This window comes from Quercus lobata, chromosome 5 (assembly GCF_001633185.2).
Source record: "Quercus lobata isolate SW786 chromosome 5, ValleyOak3.0 Primary Assembly, whole genome shotgun sequence".
NCBI lineage: Eukaryota > Viridiplantae > Streptophyta > Magnoliopsida > Fagales > Fagaceae > Quercus > Quercus lobata.
The window spans coordinates 28326326-28348670 of NC_044908.1; the positions used below are offsets into that span (position 1 = coordinate 28326326).

The window sequence follows — 22345 nt, forward strand, 5'->3', positions numbered from 1 at the left end:
TCAACCATGCCATCTTATTTTTCTCATTCTTTTGTCCCCACCAAAAGGTTCGAACCATACTTGTCATTTCATAACATAGAGCACGAGGGAGTTTAAAAACACTCATGGTGTATGTAGGTATTGCCTGTGCAACTGTCTTAATTAGTATCTCATTGCCTGTAGTTGATAATAGCTTTCTTTCCAACCTGATAGTTTACTATCCAACCTTTCAAGTAATTATTGAAAAGTATTGTGCTTATTTTTCCCCACTAAAGATGGTAGGCCAAGGTATTTCTCATGTTGATGTATTATTTCTACCCCAAATTGATCCTTTATGTCCTCTTGAATGTCTTTGAGGTGTATTACAACTAAAGTATAGAGCGGTTTTCTCCCAATTCAATTGTTGCCCAAATGCTTGTTCATAAGTTTCTAAGATATTTTCCAAAGTAGTGCAGTTTTCATGTGTAGTGCAACAAAAAATGAGGTTATCATCTACAAAGAAAAGGTGTGAAATCTTAGGTCCCCTTATGCTTGCGACCACTCCTTTCAACATTCCCTGCTCCACGAATTGCTTAATTAGTGCCGACAAGCCTTCTGCACAAATCAAAAAAAGATATAGGGAGAGAGAGTCCCCTTGGCATAGCCCCCTAGTTGGGGTAATGAGCCCTCAAGGTTCGCCATTAATCTTCACCGAGTAAGTTACAATTCTAACACATCCAAGGCCGGCCCTTCCACTAGGCCAATTAGGTAATTGCCTAAGGCCCCCAAGTGGAAGGGAGACCCCAAAATTTTAGAAAAGAAGGGGTAGTAGGGGAAAAAAAATTTTTGGTTTCCGATGAATCTAAAAAACTCCGGCACATCTTTTTGACCAAAAAACAAAATTTTTGTTATACCCGGTGTGGGTCCGAGAGGTCTACAATCCGACCCAAACTCTATCTGGGCCCAGGGCCCGTGCCGAGGAGGTATTTTGCCGAGGACGAATAATCGATGGCCGAGGTGTCAAGGGGAACGGCTGAGAAACTACCCTGTCTTCGGCATTCCAGAGCTTCAATGGGAAGACCAACATCTTGGTGGAGGCTATCCCCAAACAGCCCCCTGAAGGGGATGTGAGTGGAATGGGGCCCATAGGGAAGCAGGGTGTAGGATTGGATCAAGGAAAATGCGTCCCCTCCGCATTAAATGCCTCTGTCAACGCCCAGATCCGATTAATGAGAAAAGACGTTTGGACGGTGTAAACTTCGATCTATGCAACTAATAGAAAGTAAGAGGGGACAGTTGATGGGATGGATACAGAAATAAGCACCTGCCTGACCAACAAGTGGAGGGCTAGGATCAACCAAGACGGACTATATAATAAAAAGATAGGTGCACCAAGAAAGCGGCTGGGAAAAATGGCCAGAAACCAGAGCCTCCCAGCCCACCTCCAGGAGAAAGACTTCAGGGGTGAAGAAAACTGAACCATGCATGAACACCACGAAAAACCCACCACCTGGTGACCAAGGCTTAGCCTTTCAAACCCACGCTCTACAAATCATATTGTCTGGGCCTTTTATGTGCGAACCCAATACTGTTTAGGTTCGTTACTAAATCGTGTCCTTACAATTGGCGCCGTCTGTGGGAAAGGCTTGTGTGTTGGTATAGGCGGTAGGTTGAGAGAGTTCCTTCGTCATTTCTAACAACTGGTTATAGAGTTTTGGTGTAAAGTTCCGCTAGGGACTACGCTTCTTGACTAGGGGCTACGCTAGGTAGCGTTAGTCGCATGGATAACTCTAGGGGCTCGGTCGAGGAGCTAACTCCCCTAAAGCCAAGGTCCCACGCAATGAGAAAACTGAGTTTTGGACAGAACCAAGGCATTGCATGGTCCTCGGACTCAAGCCTATGGGGAAACCAACTACTTAGATGAGGAAAACTGGATTTTAGACAGAACCAAGGCATTGTATGGTCCTCGGACTCAAGCCTATGGGGAAACCAACTACTTGGATGAGGAAAACTAGGTTTTGGACAGAACCAAGGCATTGCATGGTCCTCGAACTCAAGCCTATGGGGAAACCAACTACTTGGATGAGGAAAACTGGGTTTTGGACAGAACCAAGGCATTGCATGGTCCTCGGACTCAAGCCTATGGGGAAACCAACTACTTGGATGAGGAAAACTAGGTTTTGGACAGAATCAAGGCATTGCATGGTCCTCGGACTCAAGCCTATGGAGAAACCAACTACTTGGATGAAACCTAAGTGCTAAGCAGGACTTGGCAGTTGCATGCGATATCTGAAGTGATGCCTATATCTTAGTTGAACGAGGGTTAGAAATGAGTCTAAAGGCTCTGCGGGTGCAAGTAAGCTAGGATTTTAAAACATGATGTTAAAGGTATTGCATGCACAAATATTCGTACATGTTAAAATGAATCAGCGCAGAATGCATAAACAATATTACGTATCAACGAAGGCAGCTAACAAATAACCAAAAGGAAAAAGGAAAAGCAAGATTTTATATATACATGTTCAAACGCTTGCAAAGTATCAACAGATTAGAAAGTTTTAGAAATAAAAAGAAACAAGTTAATAGCTAAATTAGAAACGGATACAAAAGCCTAGCTAGGATTTCTACTTTTCTACTTTTTCGTCGGTCACGTCCTGAGAGGAAAGAACGGGATCAGCTTTGACGCCCTAGAGGATGGTCCCTTCTGGGGAAGGCTGAACAGGGTCAGCATTGGTACTCTGGGGGACCACAGTAAGGGGAATGGCCTGTGGCGGCTGGGCAAGTGTGACTAGCTCCTCCGTACTAGACAATTGAATGCCAACTGCAGGCTCAGGAACCTCTTTAGGTGCCTCAGGATCCACATGCTGAGATATCACTATCACATCCTGAAGTTCTCCCTCTTTGAGCGCCTTGCCAAAAGAGCCGTTGGCCTGTAAGTCTTCCGACTGAGTGACCCTTTCCTCGGGTTGGTCACCCATAGCCACAGAGCTAGAGGAAGTGACCTCGCGGATGGCTGTAGGGTAGAACACGTTCTCTGCCTTCCACAAGTCAGATGAAGCATCCACCCCAGCTCGCTTCAGTGCCTCTTCCCAAACCTGAGAGCAATAAAACCTGCATACACCAGGAATCTGGGCCTTAAGGGTGGCTTGGGTTTCAGCTACTCCCATATTACAACCATCATCCTCGGCCGTTTCCTTGGTAGCCTCTGCCTCATTCCTGGCAAACTCGGCCTCCTGCTTGGCCCTTAGGGCTTCCTCACGGGCGTATTCCGCTACCCCTTTGTCATGCACAGCCGCGGCCAGCTGCTTTTTTAAACCCTCGATCAGGTCTTTGGCTATTCGCAACTGATCCTCGGCTTCGAGTACGCGCTTTGTTTGGTCTTCGGCCTGTTTTTGGGCGCTGGCTAGGCTCGCCGAGACGTTATCCCTCTCACGGATAGTTATTGTTAAGTCAGCCTTGACTTTGGCAAGTTCATCCTCAAAGGCTTCGAAAGTCTTCGAGGCCGTTATGCGCTTCTTGCGTTCATTCTCGGCCGCCTTACTCCTGTTATTCACCTCTTCCTCCATCTTATAGGTTGCCTGAAGAGCCTGTCAAGAAAGATGAGCGAATAGTTAGTGACAAACCAGTGGCAAGAGTTAACAAAGTGTTAGGTTTCAAGAAATCTTACCATGCCCAAGTACCTCTTAGTGCTGAGAAAAACCTCCTGCATCCTCATCCTTCTCAGTTCGTCCATGTCATTAGGGAGTAGCATGGTTCTCCTTAATGCATCCGCCACGTAGCCACCCTCTCCATATCCAAGGTCCCTCAGATAGGCCGTTTCCAATAGTGGACCCCCGTGAAGTATTGGGGCAGGAAGCCAGGCACTCGGTAAGGATTGGGATTCAATCCCCTTTCCCTTGCCTTGGGAGGTTTGGACTTCAGATTCTTTGCCCTTGCCTTGGTGTCCAATCTTCAGTTGTTTTGTGCGCGGAGCCTCATCCTTCTCCTTAGAGGGTTGGGATTTTCCCTCGTCCACGACGTCCTTGCCCTTGGGGCTCCTCTTTCTCTTGGAATCAGCGCCCTTAGGTCGAGGAGGCCGAGCTGGTTGGGAGGAAGTAGGGAGTTCGGGGCGGGTGGATTGTGGCTGAGACTTGGTGGAGGATGACCTGGTTTGGATAGTAAGGGGCCGAGGTGGTGGAGGAGGAGCATCGGGTTGTGGTGTTTCCTGTGTATCCTTCCCTGGTTGGCCCTCCAGGAGTTGGAGAAGGGGGGTCAAAGGTATTCTCTTGAGTCCCATCTCGGCTTGAGAAGAGGTGCCTATTGACGACAATTCCACCTCGGACAAGGTTGGGTCACCTATGTCACCAGGAGGATCCTCGGATTGGTAGGCTTGGTCAAATACCCCAAAACCTTCCTCGGGCCGATCTGGCTCGCCTTCGTCCTCTGCTACTTGATGAGACGAGGAGGGGCCCACCTGTGGGATGTTCCCAGGGACAGCAGGCTCCTGGGAGATTAAAAATCCCGTTTCAACTACGGTAATTTTTGGAAGCTAAGGATGGCGGGCGCTGATCACGTGCCTTGTGTCCGCAAATGACTTCTGAACAGGAGGGTACCTTAGTATTTTGTGAGCTGCTTGGACTTGATCATCTCTTTCATTCACAAAAACTGCCGCTTGTAAAACGGTCTCTAAGTCCGCCCGGTTGACTAAGTGAAAATGCCGCGTGTGGGCGTGTGGATCTACAAAAAGACAAACACGTATGCATAGTTAGTTACCGAACAACATTATATTAGAATGGCGTAAAGGGTCATCTCCCTTCCGTTCCCAGCACCCCATTTGGTTCTCCTTCTACTATGGGGCACGGATCGCCATCGTGCCATTCTCCAGAGACGATAAGGAAATCCTTGTTCAATCCCTTGTTGGAGTCAGGGAGGCACTGGATTAACCGAATCCTCTCGTCCCTTGACTTCATGTAGTAGGATTTCCCCTTCAATTTTTGGAGGTTATAGCACCAGTTCACATCGTGATGGGTCAGTCTTAACCCCATCTTCTCATTTAAAGCGTCCACGCAACCCAGAATCCTAAAAACGTTGCCGGCGCACTGGGTGGGGGCTAAACGGAAATGTCTGAGGTAACCCCTCATCACTGGCCCCATAGGGATTCTCATACCTCCCTCAACAAAGGCGAGGACGGGAATTACAACCGCGCCCGTTCCCCTCTTATAGTGCCATTCGCCCATCTTACAGTGCTCCAGACTTACGTTGGGGGGAATCCTATAATCAACGATGAACTTATTCATCGCCTCTTCAGTATTGACTAACTTCCTCAGTCTCAATTTAGTCATCTTAGTGATTTACTAAACAAACCCGACCCGCGACGGGAAAAGAAAGGGAGCCAAAGAGAAATAAACCCAGAAAAGAAAAAGCACGAGTTAATGGAGGTAGGGAACTTACACAAGAGAAGAATTATGCTTCGGATAGGCTTTATGTGCTTGAGATAGACTTGAATTTGGGCAGAAGTTCAGATGAATCCAGAATACACGCACTAAAACTCTTAAGTGCAGAACTGAAGAGACGGATCCATCCCCAAAGAAAAAAAATCTTTTATACTTTCTAGGGTAACTGCACACCTTTTCCCGCCCAAGAAGACCAGAGGATCACCACCGTTCGATTTCCATCATACCGTAGAACGTGGGAAGCACAAAGCCGCCCGTATTTAATGAGGCCACGTTTCGCCTTCCAACGGCTCTAGGAACGTGCCTTGGGTAGATGAAAAACCTCGGGAACCGATAGGTGACAAGGATTGACAGGCTTTGGCAGATCTCTGATGTCATCAAAACCCTCCTATCCGTCCGAGGAGATGGATAGCAGGATTTTGAGGGGCTATTGTGGGTCCGAGAGGTCTACAATCCGGCCCAAACTCTATCTTAGCCCAAGGCCCGTGCCGAGGAGGTATTTTGCCAAGGACGAATAATCGATGGCCGGAGTGTCAAGGGGAACGGCTGAGAAACTACCCTGTCCTCGGCATTCCAGAATTTCAATGGGAAGACCAACATCTTGGTGGAGGCTATCCCCAAACAGCCCCCTGAAGGGGATGTGAGTGGAATGGGGCCCATAGGGAAGCAGGGTGTAGGATTGGATCAAGGAAAATGCGTCCCCTCCGCATTAAATGCCTCTGCCAACGCCCAGATCCGATTAATGAGAAAAGACGTTTGGACGGTGTAAACTTCGATCTACGCAACTAATAGAAAGTAAGAGGGGACGGTTGATGGGATGGATACAGAAATAAGCACATGCCTGACCAACAAGTGGAGGGTTAGGATCAACCAAGACGGACTATATAATAAAAAGATAGGTGCACCAAGAAAGCGGCTGGGAAAAATGGTCAGAAACCAGAGCCTCCCAGCCCACCTCCAGGAGAAAGACTTCAGGGGTGAAGAAAACTGAACCATCTATGAACACCACGAAAAACCCACCACCTGGTGACCAAGGCCTAGCCTTTCAAACCCACGCTCTACAAATCATATTGTCTGGGCCTTTTATGTGCGAACCCAATACTGTTTAGGTTCGTTATTAAATCGTGTCCTTACACCCGGTTAAACATTGGTAACACAAAAAAAAATTTTGGTCTAAATAAAATCAATTGTCTCAAAAATAACATCATTATTCTCTAGACAAACCAAAATTCAACCAGATAAACTACAAATCCGATCTAAGAAATTAACCACAAAACAATCAATAATCAAAATAAATAAAAAACCTCAAATACCTAAAATTTTTACTGTTTCTCTTTCTCCTTCTTGCTTTACTTTTTTATTTCAACTCTTGCTTTCCGCCTCTCTCATTCTTTCTCTCCACTGATGCAGATTGGTTAATGGAGAATAAAATATTTTGATATTTTATGTTGTTTTCTTTTTCTTTATTGAATTAGGATTTTAATTGTTTTTCTTTTCTTAGTTAAATTGTTTTTCCTTTCTCAAATAGAAGTAGGTTTATTATTTCTTTTCCTAAAAGGAGTAGGAGAAATTCTATTCCTACAAATACTCTTTATAGAGAGGTTGATGGATGTTATGTGTTGATTAATAAAAACTTGTTAGAGAGGTTTTCTCTATTATTTTGCCTACTAGCTTAGTGTTCTTGTGGAACTTAGGTTTTGTGGAAGAATTGTAGTAATTGTGTGTTACAGATTCTGCTTCTACACGTCCATGCTGCATCAGTTGGTATCAGAGCCAAGTTAGGTTCCTACCATGGCACAAAGAGGAGCATGTGAGGGAAGACTTGTTGCCATAGATGACGTGTATGAATGCGATGAGGTTGCACGCGATGCACAATTAGAGGCGTTCTTTCAACGAACAAAGGAGTGGCTTGATGCGCTTTCAAAGCAGCTCACCGCCTTAGCTGTTGAAAACCAACCTCAAAACTGCCATCGAAATCCATGTTATGTGGAGGAGGAGGAGTATTTTGATGTCGAGGAGGAGGACTACAATATCAAAAAGGAGGATGAATACATTGAAAGAGTCTGTGTAATAAATTGGGATTCTCCACCAATTTATGATGACTATCCTGAAGATTTTAGCCAAGAAGACAAGATTGAGCTTGATAAAAATAAAGTCATATACATACAAGGTGAGCCCATAACTCACACCATTGATGAGACTTTTGACGTTCAAAGACAAAAGGTTATTGATTTTACTAATTACAATCATAGGTTGGTACAATCAGTTTGTTCAGTAGTAGACGAGTTCTCAATTGATGAACAAAGTTTCAATCTATTAAAGCTTGAACTTGAACACATTAGACACTATGATTTCATTGGGGTTGATGAGCTTCTCTCAAATTTCTTTGGTAATACAGTTAACATCAATTTGGAAAGATTAATGGAAAACGTTATTGATCCCTTTTGGGAAGATTTTATTGAACAAGAATTGATAGAGGTCAACCACAGGCATGAACGAGTGATTTTAAGTAATCTTTGTCGAGGAGGAAATATGAAGTTTTTGGATGTGTGCATGGATTCTTTTTTAGTACTTGCTTCATATATCCCATCATGGCAAAAGAAGTCAAGAATAAAAATCCGTACATCAAGATTTATTATGAGTGAGAAAAGATTGATAAGTAGCATACTGATTCGTCTTGTCTTGCACAGAAGAATAGGATGGAGAGGATTATTCGGGGTTCCAATTGATCGTGGAAGATTGCCACAAAACTCGAGGACGAATTTTCCCCAACCCCGAGAGAATGATGCAGATTGGTTAATGGAGAATAAAATATTTTAATATTTTATGTTGTTTTCTTTTTCCTTATTAAATTAGGATTTTAATTGTTTTTTTTTCCTAGTTAAATTGTTTTTCCTTTCTCAAATAGAAGTAGGTTTATTATTTATTTTCCTAAAAGGAGTAGGAGAAATTCTATTCCTACAAATACTCTTTATAGAGAGGTTGATGGATGTTATGTGTTGATTAATAAAAACTTGTTAGAGAAGCTTTCTCTATTATTTTGCCTACTAGCCTAGTGTTCTTGTGGAACTTAGGTTTTGTAGAAGAATTGTAGTAATTGTGTGTTACAGATTCTGCTTCTACACGCCCACGCTGCATCATCCACTGTTGTTGGCTGCTTGGCTCAAGCTTTCTCCGATCTAAATCATCTGATCGCATCTGATTTGAAAACTCTGAGGAGTGAGGACTGCTGAGCCGACTGCCTTTTTTTTTTTTTTTTTTTCGTTGCTGTGTTTTGATTTTGCAGAATGGTTTTTTGACTTTTGAGGTATAACTTATAAGGCTTGGCTTTCTCTACTTTAGATTTGTTAAGACTGGGCTATATATATTGAGTTATGACTGGACGTTTCACGTTTGGGCCTTTAAGGTTTTTTTTTTTTTTTTTTTTTGGTTATAGGTGTAATAGGATTTGTTTTATGTTTTTTGTGGGTGGATCTTATTAATAAGACTTGTGTGGCCATCTTGGCATCTTCTTAGCTTGGTTGGGCTTGTACTCTTGTTATGGCTGTGCTTAATTTTTTTTTTTTTAATTTTAATCTTGTGTTTTTATATATATATTTTAGTTATTGGTAATATAATGAATAAATATTTATTTATATAGGTTGAGATTGCTAAAAACTTGTTATTATTCTGTGAAACTACAACAATACTTTTTATATAAACCAGGTTTTATTTCTCATTTACTCTATATTTGAAAGTTATTTTTTATTTTAGTCTTTATAAATATATTGTTTGATTAGAAATGTCTATTAGAAAATATGCATCTGGATATGAAAAATTTTAAAAAAAGAAAAAAAAAGAAAAATTAATTGAGTCTCAAAAATGATCAATGGATAAATTTGTTATTAGTAATAAACAAAATATAACACAAAATTTAGATGAAAATATTACAAACGAGCAAGAAATTTTACAAAAATTGAAATCACTAGATGATAATAGTTTACAAAAATACTGTCTTAAACTTGAATCTTTTCTCAAACATGATGTTTATTATAATATTGATGGTTTATATTTATTTTCAGAGTTAAAAGTTTTAAAAGAAATTTTACAAATAAAAGATTATACTCCAATTGACATACTAAAATATACAAAAAGATTAGATTCATTTCCAAATACATGCATTGCTTATAGGATTTTAGTAACAATACCTTTTACACTAGCTTTTGCAGAAAATTTTTTTTCAAAATTAAAATTAATAAAATCATATCTAAGATCGATAATGTCTCAAGAAAGTTTAAATGGATTAGCTATATTATCGATTGAAAATGAGATGTTAGAAGAACTTGAATACAAAAATTTAATTAGTCAATTTGCATCTCAAAAGACAAGAAAAATAGATTTTAAATGAAATATATTATAATATAAAAATATTAAATAAATATTAATTTAATTAATACATAAGTAAAAAAAATAAAGTCTCATTTAGTTCTAGCCTTAAACCCCAAAATATTTAGGACCGACCCTGAACACATCTCACCATGATATCCACCCACTTCCCATCAAAGCCCATTTTAAGCATTATATTATCCAGGTATCCTCATTCTCTCCTGTCATACGTTTTACTTACATCAAGTTTCAAGGCTGTCTCTCTACCTTCCCCTTTCTTTTTTGATTTATACGATGCCTTCAAAAGCAACAAGTATATTATCTATAAAAAAGAAGAAAGACAACATGAAAGGGAACATACGTTTCAACCTGTTAACTAAGACCTCTGAGGCAATACGTGAGAGAGCACATTACTCAAGCTGATAAGTATATATCGTGTAATCTTTAGTTGGGTTCTTAACTTTGTGTTTTATTTGTGTCTTCAATAATGTTAATAATACATAAGTACTAGGAAGTTGTTACAGCAAACAAATCATAAGATGGCCACAACTAGGTCTCTGTATCTGTCCTCTAAACCCAAAATCTTACACACTCTCTTCCACTTTCGTCTCAAACCCAAGCCCCAAAATATCCACCCTTTCTCTTCCCAAGCCTCACAACTCTCATTAGTGCCGGACCCATCATCACCACACCTCGTTAACGAAATCTCTCGCATACTCAGTGATCACCGGAACCCCCATAATGATTTAGAACTTTCTCTCAACACTTTTTCAAATCAAATATCCACAAACATGGTCGAGCAAGTGTTGAAGAGGTGCAAAAATCTTGGGTTCTCAGCTCACAGGTTCTTTCTTTGGGCTAAAAGAATTCCGGGTTTTGAGCATAGTGTTATTAGCTATCAGATTTTGGTTGATATCTTGGGAAGTAGTAAGCAGTTTGCTATATTATGGGATTTCCTAATAGAAATGAGAGACTCTCAATGTGTTGGGATTAGCTCTGAAGTTTTCTGGCTTGTTTTTAGAGCTTACGGTAGAGCTAATCTTCCTGAGGATGCGGTTCGAGCTTTCAATCGAATGGTTGAGTTTGGTATCAAGCCGGGAATTCATGATCTTAATCAGCTTTTGTATGTGTTATGCAAAAGGAAGCATGTAAGACATGCTCAACAATTTTTTGATAAAGTGAAGATTGGGTTCGAGCCGAATGCAAAAACTTATAGTATTTTGATGAGGGGGTGGGGGGATATTGGTGACTCAAATGAGGCACGTAAGTTGTTTGATGAAATGCTTGAACGAGGATGTAAGGTGGACGTGTTAGCATATACTAGTTTGTTGGAGGCTTTGTGCAAAGCTGGGAATGTGGATGAAGCGAATAAGATCTTCCGGGAAATGGGGTCTAATGGAGTTGATGCTGATGCTTCTACTTACTCGATTTTCATCCGCGCATATTGTGAAGCAAATGATATGCATTCAGCCTTTAGGGTGCTTGATCGAATGAGAAGATATGAGCTTTTGCCTAATGTTTATACTTACAATTGTATTATCAAGAAGCTTTGTAAAAATGATAGGGTGGATGAGGCTTACCAACTTCTAGATGAGATGATTGAGCGGGGAGTTTGGCCGGATACATGGAGTTACAATGCTTTGCAAGCTTACCACTGCGATCATTCTGAGGTGAATAGGGCTCTTAAATTGATTTCTAGAATGGAGAAAGATAATTGCATGCCAGACCGACATACCTATAATATGGTGCTCAAATTGCTTATCAGGATAGGAAGATTTGATAGGGCAACTGAAGTTTGGGAGAGTATGGGGGAGCGAAGATTTTATCCTTCCGTGTCAACATATGCTGTCATGATTCATGGTCTATGCAAGAAGAAAGGTAAACTAGAGGAGGCATGTAAGTACTTTGAGATGATGGTTGATGAAGGAATACCGCCATATACTTCTACCATTGAGTTATTGAGGAACCGCATATTAGAGCTAGGTTTCTTGGACCAGATTGAGATACTTGCAAATAAGATGGAGAGAAGCACTTCTTGTTCAATTCAGGAGCTGGCAAACATGATAAGAGGTGATAAGACAAATAAGACTTCAAGAAGTGAAGAAACAGATCTGGAAAGTGATTAAGAGCAATGGGCTATGAGCATCTTGGAATTATGATCATCTAGATGAAGTGGATGTATTTCTTCTAAGAACAATCTCTGGATGAATTCCCAGCAGTAGTTCCCTTTTGTGTACGTTTTTTCCTTTTTAATATTTTATTTATTTATTTAAACATAGACCTTATAGTCTACTTGTATATGCTGTGTCAATTATTGTTATAGGATAAATAAGTAGAGAAAACCTAGGTTGAATGATTTGAGATTGCTCTGTCACAGTAAAAATGAAGGTGAACAATTAGTAATAGTGTCTAACAATGTCTAGAAGCTTTTATTTTCCAAAATGTTGTAGTTAAATTTGAGTTGCTAATAGTGGTTGTTATTTTTTCATTGGAAATTCTATTTTCATTTTCTTTGTTGTACATTAAAATACCATGAAAAACTCAGTGAGGCAATTTACTTTATGCATGAGGCACTATTAATTATGAATGATGCATTGGTATAAGTTTGACAACATCTTTTGTGTTAATAATTTTCAGTTGGATATCACCTATTTCAGTGGACAGGACTGATTAGTTATGTCATTATTCGGGGTACTTTTAATAGCTTAGCAAAACAAAATGTTTTTCAAAATCAATTTCTTGAGGATTAATATATTTTACCAATATTAAGTGTCATTGTGGTCATGGAGTCTCAAGGTTGACTTCATAGACACTTGAAGCATCCACTCTAGGTAGTCCATAAACTGGCTCGCCTGATATTGTTGAGAAAATTCGCTTTAGAAATTGTAAGAGGTGGTTGCACTCTTGGGTACTTTATTCGGCCCTCTGATAATCAAACTGATCGTATGCTTTGGTAGGCAGTGTTTACCAAGAATATAGATGATTGGCTTGTTGGACCATCCTCATGAGTTCATACTTAAAATAATACCTTTGGAACTATGACAATTTGATACTTTTATTCATTATATTTCTGCAACTATTGGTATGGCTGTCATTCTCATGAGCTCAATGAATTCATACTTAACATTAGTTTCTTACTTAATGATAAGCTTTTATGATACCAATTAATTGATAGATTATGAAATTTTATTATTCTACGTTCAAATATTCAATAATTGGCCACTGCCTGGTCTCCATTATGCAAACTCAGGTGCGAATCCCCCTCCCCACTTGTTGTAACTATAAAATAATAATGATAAAAACTCAATAATTGCACACTCATTCTGTCAGTTTTTAAGAGGATGAGTCTAGAGGGAGGGCTGTCTTGAGTTTTTCATTCAAGAATCTCATTGATGATTTTTCAGTAAACCCTGAAAATTCTGATTCAATGGTCTGAACTTTGATTTCGAGTTTCAAGAAACCCCTCTCTGCTGTTAAAGAAGACAATTTTTGCATCTTTCTTGATGATATGATGCATTTTTGGTTCCCTAATTGTAAGTTTTGTGTTGTAGTCATCCGACCATGATAGCTGTAGACCTGTGGTTCTTGAAATTTGATATGGTACTGCTCTAGATCTTATTAAGAAAAACATCTCTAGCATGTTTTTTGTGCTAGCTTTTTCTGTGTGTAGCAGCAGTACAGCTGATTCCGTTTGATTGGTTGTTTACAATTTGCCCCTGGAGAACTCTGTTCTGTCACCAAGTTCATTTAACCTAATAGACAACTTCATACTGACATAAGCTTGAGGCAGCATGACTTGTCAAAGGGTATTGAGTTTTTTTCTTTTCTGTTATATTTATTTATTTAAGCTAAGTATGGGAGTAGTTTTACAAGTCTAGTGACACAATTTTGAGGATTTTATTTATTTATTTTTTTTTTTATTTTTATTTTTTTTTCTCTCTATAGGAATTACAAATTAGTGACATGCGCTTGAGGCAGCATATGCTAAGTGAGCAATATGCTAAGAACTTCATGATTTACTTTTCCATTGCAGTGCATAATGTTGTTCTTGTTGATTTTCTTTGTAAACTTAACAGAGAGTTCTTAGCTTTTTGGATATGAGAGGGAGATAGATCAGTTCCAGTTGTTAATTTGAAATATTAATTCTTCTTTTGAAAATATATAACATTGGTTCAATCATGCCATAAGTTAGGGGCATGAAATTCATAGGCCATTATCTACAAATTTCTTTGCTATAAGCTATCTAATATGACAATTATATTCACTTACTTTGTGTGTGTGTGTGTGTGTGTTTTTTTTTCCTATTTTAATTGCTATGTGTATATGCTATATCCTATATTTATCACTGTATATTTATGGATTTTATTCACTAGAATTTCCATATGCTATCTAATATTACAAGTATAGGTAGTTACCAATGCTTATTTGTTATGAGGGTTATGTGTGCTTCTGTTCTGATGGTGGGTAACTGCTAGTATGACAGCAAATTGTGTGCAAAACAGACAGAGAGTTGTCATTTAAGAAAAATGATGAGGGTCCTGTACTGCTGTTTAGTCAATTGCTACTGTATAATTATGTAAACTGAGATGTTAAGTTATGGAGAGCAAAGATAGAGGCATAGTTTAGTGGAGATAATGGGCTAGTTCTTTCTAATCTTATCAATAAATACAAAAGATATCATGTCAAGCACACCTTTGCGTAAATAGGCTCTATATGCATAAGCATTTGATGCCAATGTATAACTTGGAATTTTATTTGTTTGAATTTGGAATCTTTTGTTTTTCCCCCCTCTTTGAAATGAACAGAATCTCTATAAAAAGTATATTTTGCCCATCTCATGAGGCATGTTTCAAGATAACATGCCAACGTAATTTGACTTGGTATTGTTTGAAAGTAATCCTTCTTTTTAATTTATGTTTCTGTGTGTTTCAGGCTTTTACTGATTCCTATAAATTTTCTGGTGTTTGCAGTTAGGCTGCCTGAGCTTTTGGCATATGTAAATATTTAAGAGGAAACAGCTGACCTGCTTGCAGCAAAAATGGCTTGATTTTCTCAAGTATCACCTCAATATTTCTATATAATGTTCAATAGTTAGGAAATTATTGTTCTGAATCTTACCATATTGGCATGCTGTTGTCTGGCTTAACAATCCAGGAATATGGAATATCCAATTGTAGTTGTAACAGTAGTATTGAAAACTCATTCTTTTATTTGAATTTACCGTCTTCTTTCTTTCCATTGACACTCTTTCGGGACTTTGTTGTACCACAAAGACTGCTACCTGTTGTAATATTTGTGGCTTGGAACTTTCTGTGAAGTGGTTGGCTTAATGCTGACAGTTGCTTTGAAGATGGTCGAAGGTTTGCAGGGATGGATTAATTAAGGGAGATTAAGTGGCTTTCGGTTTTCTTTCTCAGTTTGAGAATTTGTTTTAGTGTTATAGATGAGCTGTGGGGCATTGATCAGATAATTTTGTTGACATGGAATATGATATGAAAATAGTGGAGATTAAAACTGATTCAGGAGCTATTATTTCTGTAGAGATGTTAGCTTTCATTTTGATGCAAATTCATTTCAGGCTTGTCAACAGTTGCTATGGAAGGATTAGAGTGCTCAGTTAAACACTCCCATCAGCAAGGGAGTTGTCATGCAGATTGATTAGCTTTTTGACAAAGTTTGGCTACAAACTTGGTTGAAGTCAATGGCTACAACTCCCACTAACAAATTAATTTCTCATTTCTTTATCTTTTACAAAAATTTTTGGATCTTTGTGATACATATAGTATTTGGCAGATAGTCTGCAAAGAATTTTTTGGGATTTAATATTTGTTTGCTACATGTGAAGCATAGTCATTTAAAATTTAAGAGGAAGGAAAGCAATTTATATGGAGAAAGTTAACGAGGGTACTTTGTTCTGTAATTGTTTGTTCTGAATGTCTTTTCAGCGTGGAAAGTTAATGAGAAATGATTTGCAGAATCAAGAATGTTGAATTCTGTAATTATGATTGGGATGGAGATAGATTTATGGTTGGTATAGGGATCTAGTTGGTTTTGTGATATTCTGAGTCAATCTTAATTGGCATTCATTGCAGACAATCGGTTTGGTTTTTTGTTCAAATGTTGCAGCTTTTCCGTTGAGAGTAATGGATATATGATATATCCCAGTGGATTGCTATCAGATGTGAAGAGATGTGAGTGCTTAAGCGAACTTCATAATTGCAGCTTTGAGATCTATGTGAAAAATTCTAATTTTTTTTAATACTGCTTTGATAAAAAAACAGGCTTATTATTTATGATGAGTGCAGTTTTGTGATGGTGTTGGTATTGCTCATCTGTTAAATGCAATCCTGGTTTTGCCAAAGTTCTAAGTGGCTGCATAGCCTGCATATTGGAATGAAACCAGGATTGCATTAACTTATTGCCAAAGGTAATTCATGGTTATGTTTGTTGCTGAGGATGGGATAGCTATGAGCTTGGAGGAATTGTTTCTAGGTTTCAAGAATCGGAATAAATTAACTGATACAATAGTGCAAGAAAACCTAAACATAATTGATAAAGACAAAGAAAAAGGAATGTTAAAAGAAAGGAATAGTAAAAGAAATGATAGAAATAATGAAAAAGCAAGCCAATAAACTAACCAACTCAAAAGAAACTCTACGTAAGAAGTTGAATATAAAGAAGGACATTGAAAAAGAAAGAGACATGATAAGGAAAGAGAAAGAAAATGATAGTTTATTCAACAAATGATTAAAAAATAGTAGTTCCAAGAAGTAACAATTTTAGTATGTTCATATCATTTAAGAAGTAACTTTTGTCTATTTTTTACCTTAAAATTGTCTGAATAAATTGCTACTGTGATGTTTTATTTATATCATTTAAGAAGTAATAATTTTTTTTTTTATATTATTGTTTACCAATTTGTTGTGTCATGAATCACGATTAGACTGATTGGTATACAAAACAGTTTTAGTTTGTTACTATTTGTATATTTTTGTTGTTTATTCTCAACTCGATCAAATTCGAGTGTTATTTGTGCTCGCACGTGGAAGAAAATAATCCACATAAATAAATATAAAATGACTCATCACTTCACTTTTACAAAACTAGCCACCCATTCCTCCTCTACTCCTTATTTTGCAGCATATCGCTTGCACGCTATGAAAAGAAGGGTATTCCCTGTAATTATGAAAAACTTCTAGGTGATTTTAAATCTACATCCTGGAAAATCCTACTAATTTCTCACTTTTTTTTTTTTTTTCATAGTGTGTTTTACTTCTTATAAAAATTATTTTCTTTGAGAGTTGAGACTAAAAGCACTGCTTCTTCTTCCTCATGGCGCTACTGGCTCAGGGTGGGTGCGCACGCTTGCACGTGCCACGCCATGCGCACGTTAGACCACAGAGAGTACTGAGTCCGTTTGCTACTCTATCTCCAGCTCCAGGTCGAGTTGGAAGCCAAAGCATGGAGTGGGTCGAAGCAACTTCGAGCTTTTTCCAACAAGACTCAAGGCCCATCATGTTATTTGATGGTACGTACGTAATATAGATACATATGTATATGTGGACCAAAATTATTTCTTTAAATGTCTTATGTAATATTGTATGCGTTTATTTAGTCTACCATGTAAATCTTAAGTTTAAGAATACAAAGTAAACCAATAACTGTACTTGTTTCTTTCATATGATATGTGTTAGGGACGAGATTCTGTTAGATGAGTACTGGAATTTTTGGTTGAAATTTGCAAAAATGGTTCATTTGAATGAATGATTCAAAAAATGTTAGTTTATAGTCCTATAATAGAACTAATAGAGGACACCCAAAAATTGATTTACAACAATTTCTCACATATGGACTATTAAAGACAAATTTCAAAATTGCAAATTGTGGTAGCTAGGCTCATTTAGGAATATTATGAATTTTGTTGTGTTTTATTACAAATTTTTTTGGTCAAATTATAGTTAGGCTTATGTTTGGCTGAAACAATTTGAGGCCTTATTGGAGCATTTTCTTATATTTAGATATGAATTAGATAATATTTATTTAAATCTTTATAATATATTTTTTATTTAAACCCATTATAAATGTGAAATTACTAATTAAGTTTTTGTGAAGTTTTGGTGACGTCTTCTTTTCAATCTTAATCTTTAGTTCAGTGTGAAATATTCAATCTTTGGTATGGTTTTCTCAATTTCACTTTACAAAAGCAATGTATTAGTAAAATTCTGTAAGAGATAATGTATTTGGAGAAAGAAATATAGCATTTTTTTTTTATATGTGAATTGGAGTATTTTCTTCTGTTAGTATATTTCTTTTTAAATTTTTTTTTTAAAAAAAAAAATATATAAATAACTAATATCAGAACAAATTTCTTGTTTGTTCCACCCCCAAAATGAATGATCAGATTTTTATTATAAGATATTTTGCAACTCATGGGCTCTTATAAACTTGCCCCATCCTAACTCTTTGTAGGATGTCCAGCTAAGCCCATGGACCGAAGCTTTTGTTTTTCTTTTACTATGTAATGTAAATAAAGAGGACAGGAATGCTTATCTGATAACTAACTTCAAGTAACTACTATACACGTGCATAGAATGGTGCTTGGATAGGCAAATTGTAGTTTTTATGTAACATGAAATGCATATATACTTTCTTTCCCAGAGTCTGAACAAATTAAATTAAGGGGCAATTAATGAATGACAAAGTTTAAAGTAATTCTACCCGAGTTTTCTGTTTGATGTATCTGTATTTTTTTGTTCTGGTAAGTAAATGCTAAATTTGGTTTGACAGGTGTATGCAACTTATGTAATGGGGGTGTGAAGTTTGTGCGTGAAAATGATCGAAATAGGTCAGTGTTTCTTTCCTTCTTGTAAATTCTGATTACAACGATTCTCAAATGTGTGGACTAATGGCTCACAATTAACATGTAATATTTGTTTTTTTTTTTTTGGGGGGCGGTTTTGGTATCCACATGCAAACAAATTAGTGAGTTTAGGCCCACTTTAATTAAGATGTTTGCTGGAAGATGAAAGAAAATGAGGAAGGAACTCTTTAGGCTGAAGTTATTTCGCATTGGAAATTTACCTTGTTACAAAAATGTGTTCTGCATCTTGAGTTTCAATAAGATACTAAGTCACTAACCTTCACGTTTATGGTCCTGGTTGAGGTTCATCCTGAGTTTCACTGTAATGGCCATTGAGTAATTTTATTGCTGATGCTATTCCAAGATAAATCCATATTAAAGACTTAATGATAAAATATGAGCTTTCTAAAAAAATAGATAGGGAATGCTTCTTTTCTGCAAGAAAAGAAAAAAAGTCTTTATATGCACTTTCATATTTTCATTAAAATGAATTCCTTACCATGTTTATAGAGTAGTTTTACCACTTGAGATCTATTCATTTGCTCTTTTGTATCTCATTATTAACAGGAGCATAAGATTTGAGCCTCTTCAAAGTGAAGCAGGCAAGAAATTACTTAGGAGGTCTGGAAGAGCTCCTGATGATATCTCCAGTGTTGTACTTGTTGAAAAGGATAGGTTTGTATATTACTGGTTCAATTCGCTTAATTGTGATAAACAATAATCATGTACCTAGCATAACTGCATGAATTCAATTACCAATCATCAAATCATCCATAGTAGTTCATTTTGGTTGTGAAGATGTTGGACACAGAGAAAAGATTGGTTTCTAAATTCAACAATTCCTAGCTGAATAAATATCCATATTCCTGCTACTTGTCAACCAATGGATTACTACAAGTTTCTTTTTGTTCAAAAAGAGGTTATTAGTTAGGACATAGAAGATAGATCTAAAGATATTTTGCCCAATGAAAACTTAGAAACCATGCTGGATTTCAGATCATACATCAAGTCAGAAGCTGTGCTGAAAATAATGGAATACATAGACTTACCCTTCCCTCAGTTGGCACTTTTTCTAAAGTTTGTGCCTTTGTAAGTACTACCTTTCCAGTTTCCAGTTTCCAGTGCTGTTTTGTTTGTCACTTCAGATTTGAATCTAATGGAAGCAAACAGAGATGATCACTTATTTATCCCTTTTCATGGATGATTGCAGGTTCATAAGGGATTTCCTATATGATAATGTGGCAAACAACCGTTACACATTTTTTGGCCGCTCAGAATCATGTGAGATATAAACAAATTTATTCATCATACTTAGATTAATTCAATATACGGTAAAGTCCAAAAGTAAGGTCTCTTCCTGTGGTCCACTAATATTGTTTTCCCAGAATAAATTGAAGTTGTAATGATATTTATCAACTGATGTTTATTTGTGTATGTTATATAGCTTAGCTTTTCAAGTGACTTAATTGTGTTGCCAGGCAGAAGGAAAAGAAGAATTAAATAATATGACTACAAAATTCCAATGAAAAATGGTTGTAAGATTCTAATTTCCTTCTTTCTTTCCCCTCTATTTTCTTGGCAATTAATAGGAGCAAATAAATAGTAGAAAAAAAAAAAAAAAAAAAAAAAAAAAAAAGAAAAAAAAAAAAAAGTAACCCATTTGGACATATTGAAATAATGCTTAAAGGTGGTTATTGAAGTCTTCTTTCAAAAATGTTATTCAAGAAACTACAATTTTGAGAAGATCTCTTTTATATCACTACTTAAGATAAAAATTATTGACATTTCTCTCATTTTCTTCTATGTATGGGAAGACCCCCTGCTAAGAGCTCATTACTCATAGTATGCATCTCTCGTGTGAATATTTCTTTCATTTTCTTGTTTAAATTTTCCCATCTATTCTCCAAGGAATTATATTAGAGTATACGAATAAACTCAACAAAGAGACTTTTTATTTTTATTTATATATATATATATATATATCTATATTCAGCCCAAAAAAAAAAAAAAAAAAAGCCTTTCTCAAAATACTCAATGGCTATGCAAATTGTTGAAGTGGGCTTGCGTGTGTGGCTTGAATTGCCACAAGCCCATAAGGCCCAACCAAGCCCAATTCGGTCATGGTAATTGACCGAATACAAGTTGTATTTGGAGTCTTGGAACTAACTTGATAAAGTAGCGCGCGCACATATACATATATGTATATATATATATATATATTTATATATGTGTGCGCACGCTTTTTTATGATATGTGGTAGTAAGAATAATTCCAAGAAGTCCTAGTACCGTATAACTCTATAAGAATAAAATAAGAAGAGAAGTATAGCCGCATCAGAGAAAAAATTGTGGGTTCTTTAGTCTAGTGTTTTTCTTGTGTGAGAGAGAGAATTAGGGTGTAATTGAGATTTGAGTTTCTTGAGAGAATTCTTGTACACTATTGTATCTCCCTATTTTTATAGTGAAATTTCTCTATCGTCGCCATGGAGGTAGACGGTTTGCCGAATTACGTAAATTCTTGTATTATTTGTGTGTATTTTTAATTAAATTATGCTTATTTACTGTTATTGATTTGAGTCCTAGGGTGCTAGTTTGCACAACAAGTGGTATTAGAGCAAGGTTAGGATTTAATCCTTTGAATATAGTAAAGATGTTAAGCACAAGGGGATGAAGGATCTCCTAATTCAACAATGAATTCATAAGTCCTTGCTTGGGAAGGAGAAGAAACTGGAAAAGATGAAGGATGAAGAATGGGTAGAGATGGATGAGAAAGCAGCTAGCGCTATTTGTCTCAACATAGGTGATGAGGTTATTCACAATATCCTAGAATCAAAGACCGCAAAGGAAGTTTGGGAAAAACTAGAAAGTCTTTATATGAGAAAGAATCTAATGAACAAGTTTTACATGAAGAAGCAACTGTATAGTTTGCATATGAAGGAGGGTTCAGATTTGTTGGAGCATCTCAACATGTTTAACAAGTTGAAAACCAATTGTCAAGTTTTGGGGTGAATTATGAGGACAAAGATAAAACGTTACTCTTATTAGCGTTGCTTCCTACACATTTTGATAATCTAGTGACTACGTTGTTGTATGGGAAAGAGATTGTAGTACTCAATGAGGTGACTAGTGCTTTCTTGTCACATGTGAAGATGAAGCAAGATGGTAATGGTTCTCAAGCTGATGGAATTGTTGTAAAGTCAGAGTTGAGCAATCGGGGTAGAAGCGAGTCAAGATCCAATGGGAACATATCTTAGTCTATATCACGTGCAAAGAAAGATTAGAGTGCTTTTATTGTCACAAGAAAGGGCACTACAAGAATCAATGTGAAGAGTTGAAAGAGCATATAGATCATTCGCATCAGTCCGGTTAAAATTTTTCGTCTATTTTATACTAAGAAACTACTTTTTCTATTTTATATTATCACTTTTCTAGAACACACACATCAGTTTATCTATTTTACAATCTACTTTATTTGAATAATATTATTTATTCTTTTTTTATCACTTATTTATTAAAGTCTCTCCTTCATCTGAACCGTATCTCTCACTCTCAAATATCAATTCCAAAAGTCTCTCTCTCATTCCTCCCTCAACTATCTTCCTCTCTCAAATACTCACACGTGGCGTCAAATCTGGTGGCAAAGCGGCAGCAGATCGACGGCTGTAGCGGTTTTGTTAGGTTTTTTCACATGGGATTTCGATTTGGTATGGGATGGTTTTCCGGTGGGTTTG

At 37.3% G+C, this 22345-nt stretch overlaps 2 protein-coding genes across 3 annotated transcripts; both read left to right on the forward strand.

Moving 5' to 3' along the window:
- The first annotated feature begins 10172 nt into the window (after positions 1-10172).
- On the forward strand, positions 10173-14991 carry LOC115992505 (pentatricopeptide repeat-containing protein At1g52640, mitochondrial). Its single transcript, XM_031116712.1, has 2 exons — positions 10173-11988; positions 14726-14991. The coding sequence occupies exon 1, from the start codon at positions 10295-10297 to the stop codon at positions 11879-11881; it is 1587 nt and encodes a 528-aa protein (XP_030972572.1). The 5' UTR covers positions 10173-10294; the 3' UTR covers positions 11882-11988; positions 14726-14991.
- A 1989-nt stretch (positions 14992-16980) lies between these two features.
- LOC115988805 (DCC family protein At1g52590, chloroplastic) lies at positions 16981-20145 on the forward strand. Of its 2 annotated transcripts, XM_031112419.1 has the most exons (6): positions 17005-17106; positions 17191-17283; positions 18543-18600; positions 19183-19290; positions 19612-19704; positions 19826-20145. In XM_031112419.1, the coding sequence occupies exons 1-6, from the start codon at positions 17088-17090 to the stop codon at positions 19905-19907; spliced, it is 453 nt and encodes a 150-aa protein (XP_030968279.1). In that variant the 5' UTR covers positions 17005-17087; the 3' UTR covers positions 19908-20145. The 2 variants fall into 2 exon arrangements, with proteins under 2 accessions (XP_030968278.1, XP_030968279.1); XM_031112418.1 differs by having other exon boundaries at positions 16981-17283.
- Positions 20146-22345: the final 2200 nt, after the last annotated feature.